The sequence below is a fragment of the Amphiprion ocellaris genome, chromosome 8 (genome assembly GCF_022539595.1).
Source record: "Amphiprion ocellaris isolate individual 3 ecotype Okinawa chromosome 8, ASM2253959v1, whole genome shotgun sequence".
NCBI lineage: Eukaryota > Metazoa > Chordata > Actinopteri > Pomacentridae > Amphiprion > Amphiprion ocellaris.
In genome coordinates this window covers 31,798,660-31,812,390 of record NC_072773.1, presented here as the reverse complement: position 1 = coordinate 31,812,390, position 13,731 = coordinate 31,798,660, and the positions used below count along the sequence as shown (strand labels likewise).

The window sequence follows — 13,731 nt, the reverse complement described above, 5'->3', positions numbered from 1 at the left end:
TTGTACAAATGTGCAATATGGTGAAATAATGTAAAGGAGGGCGTGAAAAACACTCCAGAAAGGTTTTCTTTGAAAAACAAATCATGAATTTTGGCGCAAAAAAAATGCCTTACTATACTGTCGAAAAAAAATGCCATTTTTCAAACATGTTGTAAAATCGTGCCATATGATGAAAGAATGTAAAGGAGGGCGTGAAAAACACTCCAGAAAGGTTTTCTTTGAAAAACAAATCATCATGAATTTTGGCGCAAAAAAAACGCCTTACTATACTATGTCGAAAAAAAATGCAATTTTTCAAACATGTTGTAAAAATGTGCAATATGGTGAAATAATGTACAGGAGGGCGTGAAAAACACTCCAGAAAGGTTTTCTTTGAAAAAAAAATCATCACGAATTTTGGCGCAAAAAAAAACGCCTTACTATACTATGTCGAAAAAAAATGCAATTTTTCAAACATGTTGTAAAAATGTGCAATATGGTGAAATAATGTAAAGGAGGGCGTGAAAAACACTCCAGAAAGGTTTTCTTTGAAAAACAAATCATCATGAATTTTGGCGCAAAAAAAATGCCTTGCTATACTATGTCGAAAAAAAATGCCATTTTTCAAACATGTTGTAAAAACGTGCCATATGATGAAAGAATGTAAAAGAGGGCGTGAAAAACACTCCAGAAAGGTTTTCTTTGAAAAACAAATCATCATGAATTTTGGCGCAAAAAAAATGCCTTACTATACTATGTCGAAAAAAAATGCCATTTTTCAAACATGTTGTAAAAATGTGCAATATGGTGAAATAATGTACAGGAGGGCGTGAAAAACACTCCAGAAAGGTTTTCTTTGAAAAAAAAATCATCACGAATTTTGGCGCAAAAAAAACGCCTTACTATACTATGTCGAAAAAAAATGCAATTTTTCAAACATGTTGTAAAAATGTGCAATATGGTGAAATAATGTAAAGGAGGGCGTGAAAAACACTCCAGAAAGGTTTTCTTTGAAAAACAAATCATGAATTTTGGCTCAAAAAAAATGCCTTACTATACTATGTCGAAAAAAAATGCCATTTTTCAAACATGTTGTAAAAACATGCCATATGATGAAAGAATGTAAAGGAGGGCGTGAAAAACACTCCAGAAAGGTTTTCTTTGAAAAACAAATCATCATGAATTTTGGCGCAAAAAAAACGCCTTACTATACTATGTCGAAAAAAAAATGCCATTTTTCAAACATGTTGTAAAAACGTACCATATGATGAAAGAATGTAAAGGAGGGCGTGAAAAACACTCCAGAAAGGTTTTCTTTGAAAAACAAATCATCATGAATTTTGGCGCAAAAAAAATGCCTTACTATACTATGTCGAAAAAAAATGCCATTTTTCAAACATGTTGTAAAAATGTGTAATATGGTGAAATAATGTACAGGAGGGCGTGAAAAACACTCCAGAAAGGTTTTCTTTGAAAAAAAAATCATCACGAATTTTGGCGCAAAAAAAACGCCTTACTATACTATGTCGAAAAAAAATGCCATTTTTCAAACATGTTGTAAAAACGTGCCATATGATGAAAGAATGTAAAGGAGGGCGTGAAAAACACTCCAGAAAGGTTTTCTTTGAAAAAAAAATCATCACGAATTTTGGCGCAAAAAAAACGCCTTACTATACTATGTCGAAAAAAAATGCAATTTTTCAAACATGTTGTAAAAATGTGCAATATGGTGAAATAATGTAAAGGAGGCCGTGAAAAACACTCCAGAAAGGTTTTCTTTGAAAAACAAATCATGAATTTTGGCGCAAAAAAAATGCCTTACTATACTATGTCGAAAAAAAATGCCATTTTTCAAACATGTTGTAAAATCGTGCCATATGATGAAAGAATGTAAAGGAGGGCGTGAAAAACACTCCAGAAAGGTTTTCTTTGAAAAACAAATCATCATGAATTTTGGCGCAAAAAAAACGCCTTACTATACTATGTCGAAAAAAAATGCCATTTTTCAAACATGTTGTAAAAATGTGCAATATGGTGAAATAATGTACAGGAGGGCGTGAAAAACACTCCAGAAAGGTTTTCTTTGAAAAAAAAATCATCACGAATTTTGGCGCAAAAAAAACGCCTTACTATACTATGTCGAAAGAAAATACAATTTTTCAAACATGTTGTAAAAATGTGCAATATGGTGAAATAATGTAAAGGAGGGCGTGAAAAACACTCCAGAAAGGTTTTCTTTGAAAAAAAAATCATCACGAATTTTGGCGCAAAAAAAATGCCTTACTATACTATGTCGAAAAAAAATGCCATTTTTCAAACATGTTGTAAAAATGTGCAATATGGTGAAATAATGTACAGGAGGGCGTGAAAAACACTCCAGAAAGGTTTTCTTTGAAAAACAAATCATCACGAATTTTGGCGCAAAAAAAACGCCTTACTATACTATGTCGAAAGAAAATACAATTTTTCAAACATGTTGTAAAAATGTGCAATATGGTGAAATAATGTAAAGGAGGGCGTGAAAAACACTCCAGAAAGGTTTTCTTTGAAAAACAAATCATCACGAATTTTGGCGCAAAAAAAATGCCTTGCTATACTATGTCGAAAAAAAATGCCATTTTTCAAACGTTGTAAAAACATGCCATATGATGAAAGAATGTAAAAGAGGGCGTGAAAAACACTCCAGAAAGGTTTTCTTTGAAAAACAAATCATCATGAATTTTGGTGCAAAAAAAATGCCTTACTATACTATGTCGAAAAAAAATGCCATTTTTCAAACATGTTGTAAAAATGTGCAATATGGTGAAATAATGTAAAGGAGGGCGTGAAAAACACTCCAGAAAGGTTTTCTTTGAAAAACAAATCATCATGAATTTTGGCGCAAAAAAAATGCCTTACTATACTATGTCGAAAAAAAATGCAATTTTTCAAACATGTTGTAAAAACGTGCCATATGATGAAAGAATGTAAAGGAGGGCGTGAAAAACACTCCAGAAAGGTTTTCTTTGAAAAAAAAATCATCACGAATTTTGGCGCAAAAAAAACGCCTTACTATACTATGTCGAAAAAAAATGCAATTTTTCAAACATGTTGTAAAAATGTGCAATATGGTGAAATAATGTAAAGGAGGGCGTGAAAAACACTCCAGAAAGGTTTTCTTTGAAAAAAAAATCATCACGAATTTTGGCGCAAAAAAAATGCCTTACTATACTATGTCGAAAAAAAATGCCATTTTTCAAACATGTTGTAAAAACGTGCAATATGGTGAAATAATGTCAAGGAGGCCGTGAAAAACACTCCAGAAAGGTTTTCTTTGAAAAAAAAATCATCATGAATTTTGGCGCAAAAAAAACGCCTTATGTCGAAAAAAAATGCCATTTTTCAAACATGTTGTAAAAATGTGCAATATGGTGAAATAATGTACAGGAGGGCGTGAAAAACACTCCAGAAAGGTTTTCTTTGAAAAAAAAATCATCACGAATTTTGGCGCAAAAAAAACGCCATAGTATACTATGTCGAAAAAAAAAAATTCAATTTTTCAACATGTAAAAATGTGCCATATGATGAAATAATGTAAAGGAGGCCGTGAAAAACACTCCAGAAAGGTTTTCTTTGAAAAAAAAAATCATCATGAATTTTTGGCGCAAAATAACGCCATAGTATACTATGTCGAAAAAAAATGCGATTTTTGAAAAATCTTGTAAAAACATGCCATATGATGAAATAATGTAAAAGAGGCCGTGAAAAGCCCTCCGGAAAGGTTTTCATTGAAAAAAAAATCATGAATTTTGGCGCAAAAAAAACGCCATAGTATACTATGTCGGAAAAAAAATGCCATTTTTGAAAAATCTTGTAAAAACGTGCCATATGATGAAATAATGTAAAGGAGGCCGTGAAAACACTCCAGCAAGGTTTTATTTGAAAAAAAAAGTCATCATGAATTTTGGCGCAAAAAAAAACGCCATAGTATACTATGTCGAAAAAAAAATGCAATTTTTCAACATGTTGTAAAAACGTGCCATATGATGAAATAATGTAAAGAAGGCCGTGAAAAACACTCCAGAAAGATTTTCTTTGAAAAAAAAAATCATCATTAATTTTGGCGCAAAAAAAACGACAAGGTGCTCAGTTAGCTTAACTGGTTAAGAGGGCGACTCTTAAACAAAACTGTTTCAAAGACACTGTTTCGATTCCAGGTCAGGGCCCTTCACTCCAGTTCTTACCTGCATTCCTGTCTTGCTCTCGACTTACCTATTGAAAAAAACCAACAAAAGGGCCCAAAAAACACCATGGTTTAGTCTGTCATTAAATTGTCATAGTTTAGCATGCTGTCCAAAATGTGGAAAAAATGTCATAGTCTAGTATGTCGTCCAAAATATGACAAAAACGACACAACACAACATGACTTTATTTACAAGCAAAATTACAAAAATAGACACAATCCAACTATGAGACATAAAATAACAACAATCGGGCACAAAATTGCTACAATGAGAGAGAAAATGACTAAAAATACACACAAAACAACTATAGTCAGACACAAAACAACTACAATGAGACACAAAACAACTACAATCGGACACAAAATGACAATGTGAGAAAAAATGACTTAAAATCGACACAAAACAACTACAGTGTGAAACAAAACAACTACAGTGAGACACAAGTCAACTACTATGTGAGAGGAAATGACTAAGAACAGACACAAAACATCTACAACAGGCGAAACAACTACAATGAAACACAAAACAACTTCAAACAGATGCAAGACAACTACAATCAAACACAAAATTACTACAGTAAGAGGCAAAATGACTGAAAGAAATACAAAACTACAACTCGACACAAAACAATGATTGCAACAGGCAAAATGACCACAAAGAGCCGCAAAAATATGTACAATGAGACACAAAGCAGCTATAAAGAGTCACAAAACAACAAAAAGATTAATGACAACTCCGAAGTGACAGAAGACTGTTATGGAGAGACAAACATCAACAAAGAGAAGCAAACAAAGCAACAACAAAAACACTGCAAACAAAAAACTAAACCATCATTAACAAGACCAGAGTTTACAGAGAACAGTCATAAAACTACATTAAAGGTACACAGATTACTACTGCTGGAGACTACTATGAAATGACCACAGATGTAATATGACTACAGAGTGATTAAAGACAACCGCAAGTAGACAGAAATTTAATACCAAGACACAAAACATTTACAATGAGAGGTAAAATAATGATGCAATGTAACAATCAGAGATGTAAAATGAGCACAAAGAAACACAAAACTACAACAAATAGATGCACAAAGTGACACAAAACTTCCACATATGCAAAATGACAACAAAGAAACATGAAACAGCTGAAATAGAAGCAAAACGTCCAGTAACCAGCAACCTAAGTTGTTCAGTGACTTTATCATCCCAGGTTGTAGTCAGTCCTCATCTAAAAGGCAACTTAGACCAGAATAATGTGAAAACTTGAAACCTGCATTGCACAAACCAGCGATGTATTAGAAAGCAGAGGCTAATCTTTTAAAATGAATTTGCATATTTATAGATTTGAGGATTTTTCAATAAAATTCTAAATAAAACTGACACAAACTAACACTTGGTATCTTGGAAAGCTTTTGAATCTTGACCTGTACAAAAAATAATGTTCTTTTTTGTGAGTACCAGTGCGGTAGTACGCATGCATTTTGTAATAGAAGACCTCCACTTCTGTTTAAATACTCCGACAATGGGTAGTTACAAGTTGCCATTGTGTAGCTCAGAGTAGTTTAACAGTGTTTGAGGAGAGTCATAGGTGAGCTGGTGTGCTTGAGCTGCCATGACTGTTGAAGTCTGATTGGAGAGAAAGGCAGAGATTGTGTAGATCTGTGTATTAAGGTTCATCTAAGGTAGGAAGGGATGAAAAAATCTTCAGTATCTAACTTTGATATACAGAGATGAGTTTTTAGGGGTTAAATTGATCCCCAGTGAGAGACTTTCTTTCTTTCTTTCTAATTTTAGAGATCTCTCCATTTTAAATATTTCAGTGTCTGATTTTTGCTAGTAGAAGTCCACAGAGGTAGTGTTGTGTTGTGCTACTTTTACTGACTTGTCTTTGGTTATGTGCAGGGATGCCACTCCCTCACCTCCCAATATGGCTTCTCTGAATGAAAACTCTCACGTGGGCTTCAGCGTGTAAGTGTCACTTCCACATGTTGCTCTTTTTCACTTCATTTTCATACCACCTGCTCACCTTGTCAGCAACATCTTGCATAAAATGGTACGAAATCGATCCAAGATAAATCAAATTTCTCTGTAGTCTCAGCCAAGGACAAATACACTGCCTGGCCAAAAAGAAGTCGCCACCTAGATCTAACTCAGCAAACGGGTAAGAGCCTTCCATTGGATAATTACTGCAGTGATGAATGTTTCAGCTGCAACAACTTATTTAACTCTAGCTGATGCAGTGAGGAGCTTCTCATTTCTTAAACAACCATGTTGGAAGACAAATCCTGTGGTCATGGAAAGGATGTTAATCTGTCTCAGGAGGATCAAATTACTGGCCTACATCAAGCAAAGAAAACAACTAAGGAGATTTCTGAAACTACTACAATCAAGTTAAGAACCGTTCAATGCATTATTAAAGCCTGAAGGATAGTGGAGAACCATCATCTGTGGTTGGTCATGTGATCTGATGAGTCCAGATTTACCCTGTTCCAAAGTGATGGGGGCATCAGGGTAAGAAGAGAGGCAGATGAAGTGATGCACTCATCATGGCTAGTGCCTACCAGTCTGTGGGGGTTAGAGTTATGATCTGGGGTTGATCAGGTTCAGCAACATTATGTTCCCAAAGAATGAGGTCAGCTGACTACCTGAATATACTGAATGACCAGGTCTTTCCATCAATGGAGTTTTTCTTCCCTGATGTCATGGACATGTTCCAAGATGACGATGCCAGGATTCATGGGGCTCACATTGTGAATGAGTGGATCAGGGAGTATTGGACGTCATTTTCACACATGGATTGTCCTCCACAGAGTCCAGACCTCAGCCCCATTGAGAATCTTTGGGATGTGCTGGAGAAGACTTTTTGCAGCGGTCCGACTCTATTAATGCATCTCTGGACAGAAATAAATGCTGTTACATTGCAGAAACTTATCGAAGCGATGCTACAGCGAACGTGTGCCATTTTCAGAGATAAAGGCAGTCCAACAAAATATTAGTGTGCGATTTTTAAATTTTTTTTTTGGCCTGGCAGCGTATTTTGTATTTAGTACAATTCACACGACTACTCTTCATTGCTTCCTGAAAAGAACACACCTTCAGAAAACTCACTGTGATGCATATTTGATTACTTATGCAATTACTCAAATAACAAGGCTTTGATTTATTATTTAGCTGCAGGCAGTGTTTACACCATGCAGAGACAGGCAAGGAAACTAAATGTTACGTCTAGAACTACTGTTCCCATTTTTTCCAGTATTGGTAATACCTTGGTACATTGAGAAAACAGTTACACATACTGACTCCAGATTTTCCTTTTTTTTAAAAATTTATTATTATTTTTTTTTTTTTACAAAGTAACTAATCAAAAGAGATTCAATTTTTGTTGTTGTGTTTTTTAATTTAACTACTGTTTCTTGCAGGCATCCGTTCCAGTCACCATTCAACTCACAGGAGATCCCTTCAGACATAATTGAATCTCCCACTACTCCTCACCACATGTAAGTTTCCCCTGATGTCTGTGCATGAAATCCACTGCCTTATTTTAACTTTTCCAAAACTAGCTTTAGACAGGAGGTGACTGCGTTCATCTGTCTTTCCAGTCCTGCAGGGAACGATATGGACATAGACTTGGACAGCATTATTGAGACTCTGAATTCTTAAAAAGATTTCCTGTCAGCTGTTGTCGGAGTGCAAAGCAGACGTTAAATAGAGACTGAAGCCTCATCTGCCTTACGTTCGTACGAGGGATGTGCCCTCGTCTGTGCAAATTCTCTTCTTTCGACACCTACGCTGTCATGTACTTTTGAGTTAAAACTCTTGGGAGACAAATGTGATTTCTGTGGGACTCAACATGCTGAGCTGATGCTACAAGAAGGCAGGAAGTCATTTCAAGGGCAAAGTGAGACTGAGAACAAACGAGAAGGAAAACGCTGTCACAGCATCGGCGTCTCGTTGTGCACGTCTCCAAGAACCTTTTGTTTCCCTCACCTGGTGGTCGGTTTGTCAGTGTTGATTTCTTTTACTTACTTTGCTTGTGTCGAGCAGTAGAAGCAGGTTACTGTACAGATTACAGGGCTCTTTCAACAACAAGCATGGAATATGTTGCATGTTGTCCTCTGTGCTTGCTGTATATTTTTTAGTGAAGATGAATCGGGCATATTTCAATAGTATTTCCACATTTGTGTTTTCTTTTATATGTACATACCTACAGCAAGCTTTCTTGGATAATTTTAATCAGTATTTTGTATGTTTATTCTTTCTCAACTGCTTAATTGTGAAAATAGTGAGCTGGATATAAATTTTATTTCTCACTTTGATGCCCTAATGCAGAAAGAAACACACAAAAAAGATATGCAAGTGATGAAACTGTGATTTTAAAAAAAGTACAAATATAGTCCCTATATGCTGAAACACAAATTCTAAACTTAGATTTTATTTTTTATTGTTGTAATGTTGATTTAAAGGGGGAGTCTGGACAGAGATAGTTTATTTTTTACAAAGTATGAGGAATTATTGATTGTATTTGTCAATGTCTATTGATATTGATTGAGAATTGCATATTCCACCTTTAAGTATCGCATAAGATGTATATTTGCAGGGTTTTTTTTTGTTTTTGGGATATGGTTTTAAAGATTAAATAGAAACTAGGGATGGTGTACAAGATGAAAAGTAAAGCACCTCTGCAGTTATTAGGAAACGTCACAGTAAAGAACAATATTATTCTTAAACTGGTCCTGGGTATCTTTCGCTCTAAATCGTACTGCTCATAAACCAACTTTTGCTTTTATAGCAGGCTTTTCACCACCTACCATCACTATCAACACCATGCATGTAATAATATAACAGTGTGTTGGATGTTTCATGTTGCATATACCCTTACTCAACCTTTTATAACTCGTAGACTGACTTTGGATAAGCGAACCTGATGCTACTACTACAATTCATCTTCCACTGTGGTGACAAATAAAATCTCAGTTTTTCTCAAAATATCCAAAATATTTGTGTAAATTTATTTACAAGACATTGCTCATTTCCCTTAAGTTAAGATTCACTAATATCACAGCTCTTAGTGGCAAATTTGAAATCACTGCACATAGAGGATTATTTTCTAACAGACAGATGAATTGCAACCTTCACTGCCCGTGTGGCATCACAGATAGAACCTCATCTCACATCCTTTATGTAAATGGTTCTAGGTTTAGGTGTGAGAAGTGTAGTATGTTATGTTGGATACATCTATGATTTGCTTGTTCAGTGTATGCAAATGTAGGTCTGTCTTGTCTGGAACCATCTATTTATTTTTCTACATTGAGTCTAAAAGAAAACAGACAAAAAGGAATTGAAAGCTTTTTCAGATTTTTTTTGACATATAAAAATAATGAATCAATGGCATTTTGATTGGGAAGGTATGCCTGTTACCATGAAGGCTGTCCATTGAATCAAAGCATATTGATGTGTAACAAAACTGGCATCACTTCCATGATCCATCAGCCAAAGAGGAGACGTGTCACTAGCATGTCATATTTCCTGTCCATCCAGTTTCAACAATCATGAAATGGGTTTTTTTTTTTTTTTTTTAAAAAAGAAAACTTTACACTGTACATCACAAAGCTTTTCCATTAGAAAACAAATTCTAATTTCAACATGTCATTAAAATGTAAATTCTACTCAACCACTGCCAGGGAAATCACACGGAAAAAAAGGTTATGTAGAAGAAGCAGAAAGAGAATCAGCTTACATATCTGGTTCAACAACTGCTCAGGTGAAATTTGTAAAATACTAACTTATCTCAGCGGGCCTGTCCCCTTCCCTCCATCCCAGCAGCTGTGGATGTCCCCTCATTAGAGCAGAACAAGATGGCTGCCTCGTAAACAAAGGGAGGAGGTAGGGTGAGTGAAGGAGGGATGGAGGAGAGAGGGGACACCAGGCCAGTTCAACCTCAAAGTTCATTCTCTCTCGTGTAGACTGTCTGAAAATAAAGATGTACGTCTACCACCCTGAACAAACACACTAAAGATCTCCTGGCGATGAACTTCGCTCTTCTCCCAAATACCAAAGAGGTCCTTGTCCAGTGAAACTATCTCACTCCCAAAGAGCCGCCCAGCTCAGTCCAGAAAAGAGAAGGTGTTTGCCAACACCAGCAAGAAGCCATCACACCTCATGCAATCTTTCATGTCTAACCTTGAGTTGATGTACAAAGACCCTTCAGTCATGTCAAACAACACAATTCAACTAGAAAACGCTTGTTCCTTGTGACAGCTTGTCAGGTTTGCTCTCTTTGTTTTTCCATGGCAGGCACGCAAAAGTAAAAGCAAACCAAATAGTACACACCTGTACACAAATCTGTGAGAAACACTGCTCTAAAGCTTTGGTGACAAATTTCTGTCAGTAACCCAACACAAATACCGTATAAGTTGTTAAAAGGAGGTACAATCCTGCACATCTCCCACAAAGGGGAACAGATTTGGGCGTAATATTATCATTTTAAGTAACTTAATTGAAGACTGAGCTCACAAACAACCAAGTAGTTTTGTGTGATTTTTATTTTAATATAAATATGAGTGTGTGCGTGTGTGTGTGTTCGTGCGTCACTAGATGAGACACATACTCTGAACTGTTGGATTTTGGCTTTAAGATGTGACTCAGATGCGCAGATTATTTCAATCTGATATAAAAATGGGATCACTCTAAACATGAAATTGGTTGAATTTGTGTATTAAACTTTTGCAGTATCAGTGAGGGCAATGAAAAGGCAGCATCTTTCCCTAAAATAAGCTTGCATGATAAACCAAAATAAATAAAATAAAATCATGATACAGACAAAGGATTGCGGCAATGAAAAGAGAAAAATAAAAATGATCACTTAAAACAAGCACACAAGCATACACATGCGCACAGACATGCATGCACACTCACTCATGTCTTTCTCTCATTGTCACACACACACACACACACACACACACACACACACACACACACACACAACTAAAAAAAAGAAAAAAAAGAGAAGCCAAATAAATACCGGTAAAGTACAATACCTACGTGTAATTTACCCAAAGTTCATGAAACAAAACAAACAAAGGGCGAGATCAAACTGGATCAAAATGGAAAAGCATGCAGAAGTCCACTGCTCTACTGTAGCTTCACTCCTAGCAGACTACAAAATAGGGAGAAAAAACAGAAAGAGAGAGAAAAAGGGAAGGAAAGATCGAGATAGCGGCCCCTGTCCTGAGCAGTTATAGCCACCTGGTCAGCCGGGAGTGGCTGACTCCCCACACCACAGGGCACAGGGTGCTTCCTTCAGTGGCAAGTCTTCTTCTAACCCACCATCTTTGTCCTGCATTCCGAGGAGGGAAGAGGAGAACGGAGGATGGGCAGATGTGAGATCAGGAGAGGCGTTCAGGGCTGTGGGCGCCCCTTCACTGTGATGCAGTAAGTCCAGTTCTGGATGCAGAACAAAGGGAAACAAAGGTGCTGGGGGGATCTGTGTTAGCATGTGTGGAGGCGGAGAGGAGGTATGTGTGCAAAAACAGTGTGTGGGCTGAGGATGGACCAGGAACTGAGGGTGCAGGGTGAGGCGTGATGGGTGAGGGGTAGGGGGGTCAGAAAGCCGATCTCCTACTCCAGGCTTATAGGGCCTGTGTCTTGAGCTCGATGGGCTCTCCTCTGGTCTCCTGCTGGCCTTCAGCCTCCGGGGGCCGAGTGCCCTTCAGTGTGGCGAGCCTCTCGGAGAGGCCGCGCATGCGAGGGAACAGCATGAAGTCGTACAGTAGGGCACCCATGGCGCCGCCGATCATCGGCCCCACCCAGTACACCTGACAGAAGACGCAGAGAGGCGTTGCTGAGTCTGAGGACATCACATTAATGCTGAAATAATTCTTAGTGTGAAATATTTACAATTATCTTACCCAGTGGTTGACAAAGTTCCTGACCAGGACAGCCGGGGCGAAGGACCTTGCTGGGTTCATACCTGCTCCAGTGTAGTACATCTAGGAAACAGACACAAACAGAAGTTCATACGTATATGTGATATGATACATAGAGCAAGTTTTTACATTTTAAACCAATTTTGTGTTGGTTCTTACCCCGAGAAGATGCCCCATGAGCACAGAGAAGCCGATGGCCAGAGCAGCAGAGCCCAGGCGTCCGTTGCGCCTCTCGTCTGTCACGGCGAAGATGCAGACAACGAGCTGGAGGGTGAGGAAAACCTCCATCGTAGTGGCCATACCGAGGCTGATGCCGGGCTGCAGCTGAATACGAAAGAAAAAGAAAGAGAGATGTGTTCAAAACACACATGCATAGTTTGTAATTTTATGCAGAATTGTAAACTGCTGTATCTGTACTCGCAGATGTGCATTTTCATTGTCTCAATTTAGTTTTGTGTAAAGACTTATTTTACATAGTTTAATCCACTGTTAATATTAAACTTTGCATGTGAAAAATGTAAATCTACAGTCAGAGCCAGTGTGTCTAACTGTAGTAAATGATTATTTGAGTGATTGAAGGTGATCTTACCGTGTTCAGTGCCAGGTTTCCCCTCATGTTGCTGGGTGTGACCCCGTAGAGCACAGCAGCACCAGCCAGCGCTCCGAGACACTGAGCCATGATGTAGAAGAAAGCACGGAACAGGGACATCTGAGAACCAATCAGGTAGGCGAAGGTGACGGCCGGGTTGATGTGTCCTCCGCTGATGTGGCCGATGGACTGGATGAAGGTGGCAGCCGCCAGCCCAAAGCAAAAGGCAACGTGAAGAACATTGTGCGGCCCGGTGGTCCAGCGGAGGGCCGCCCCGAGCCCAAAGAACACAAAGAACATGGTGCCGTAGAACTCGGCGAACACCGCCCGCCAGAACGACATGGACCTGAACTCCCACATGGTGGCAAAAGGTCAAAAAGCAGCTTCTAAAACAGTGGAGGGATGGAAAGGAAAACTAACTAATCAACTAAAAAGAGAATGCTGCTTCTCCACAGCTACAACTGTGTCTGAGACCAAAAAACACAGAGCAAGAAACAAAAATCTGCCCTCAAACAGAAACTGCCTCTCTAAAGCTAAATGCAACGACACGTAACCTGCTCAACATGTAACTCTCATGTGAATTCTCTGCTGCTCTGCCTTCTGAACTCTGATTTCTGTCATAGAGAGCTCCTGAGTGGAGCAGTGCGCCAGTCTCTGTGCATCTATGTAATGCCAACCCCGCTGGTTGTTAGTAGAAGAACATGGATAGACAAACGTTAAGCATGTCCTGCAGACATTCAGCCTCTTTACCAGAGCAGGGGGAGCTCGGAGGCCTTTTTATAACACCCCAGGGCCACCACAGTGCCACCGAGCCCAGGGGAGGGGTCAGTGCACAATGCCACAAATCACAACAAAGTCATTTAACCCTTCTTGTGCTCTGACCTCCCTCTGCTCAGAGAGAAACCACCGAACCCAGAATAACAGGCTGCAAATTTAATAAGCACAGAAATAATTAAGAAATGTGCGTTTAATCATATGTGGTGCTCATCTGCTAAATATAAATGTTTAAGAGCATC

At 38.1% G+C, this 13,731-nt stretch overlaps 2 protein-coding genes across 4 annotated transcripts in view; one reads left to right on the top strand and one right to left on the bottom strand.

Annotated features, from left to right (window-relative positions):
• The window catches only part of stat6 (signal transducer and activator of transcription 6, interleukin-4 induced), a 37,819-nt gene extending 28,045 nt beyond the window's left edge, over positions 1 to 9,774 (top strand). For all 3 annotated transcript variants that reach the window (XM_055012706.1, XM_055012707.1, XM_055012705.1), the window contains 3 exons: positions 6,104 to 6,169; positions 7,621 to 7,698; positions 7,801 to 9,774. In XM_055012706.1, coding sequence (XP_054868681.1) covers positions 6,104 to 6,169; positions 7,621 to 7,698; positions 7,801 to 7,861 — 205 coding nt within the window. In that variant the 3' untranslated portion in view covers positions 7,862 to 9,774. The remainder of the gene's footprint in view (positions 1 to 6,103; positions 6,170 to 7,620; positions 7,699 to 7,800) is intronic.
• Positions 9,540 to 13,472, bottom strand: mipa (major intrinsic protein of lens fiber a). The gene is made up of 4 exons (XM_023282240.3): positions 12,716 to 13,472; positions 12,286 to 12,450; positions 12,109 to 12,189; positions 9,540 to 12,015 (listed from the first exon to the last, which is right to left on the bottom strand). The coding sequence occupies exons 1-4, from the start codon at positions 13,073 to 13,075 to the stop codon at positions 11,830 to 11,832; spliced, it is 792 nt and encodes a 263-aa protein (XP_023138008.1). The 5' UTR covers positions 13,076 to 13,472; the 3' UTR covers positions 9,540 to 11,829.
• Positions 13,473 to 13,731: the final 259 nt, after the last annotated feature.

Excerpts from the sequence above, each read along its gene's own strand:
- mipa (XM_023282240.3), bottom strand. The coding sequence starts at position 13,075 with ATGTGGGAGTTCAGGTCCATGTCGTTCTGGCGGGCGGTGTTCGCCGAG. Across the intron at positions 12,451-12,715 it reads GAAACCTGGCACTGAACACG|CTGCAGCCCGGCATCAGCCT; the intron begins GTAAGATCACCT and ends TTTCGTATTCAG. Across the intron at positions 12,016-12,108 it reads GGAACTTTGTCAACCACTGG|GTGTACTGGGTGGGGCCGAT; the intron begins GTAAGATAATTG and ends GTCTTCTGTCAG.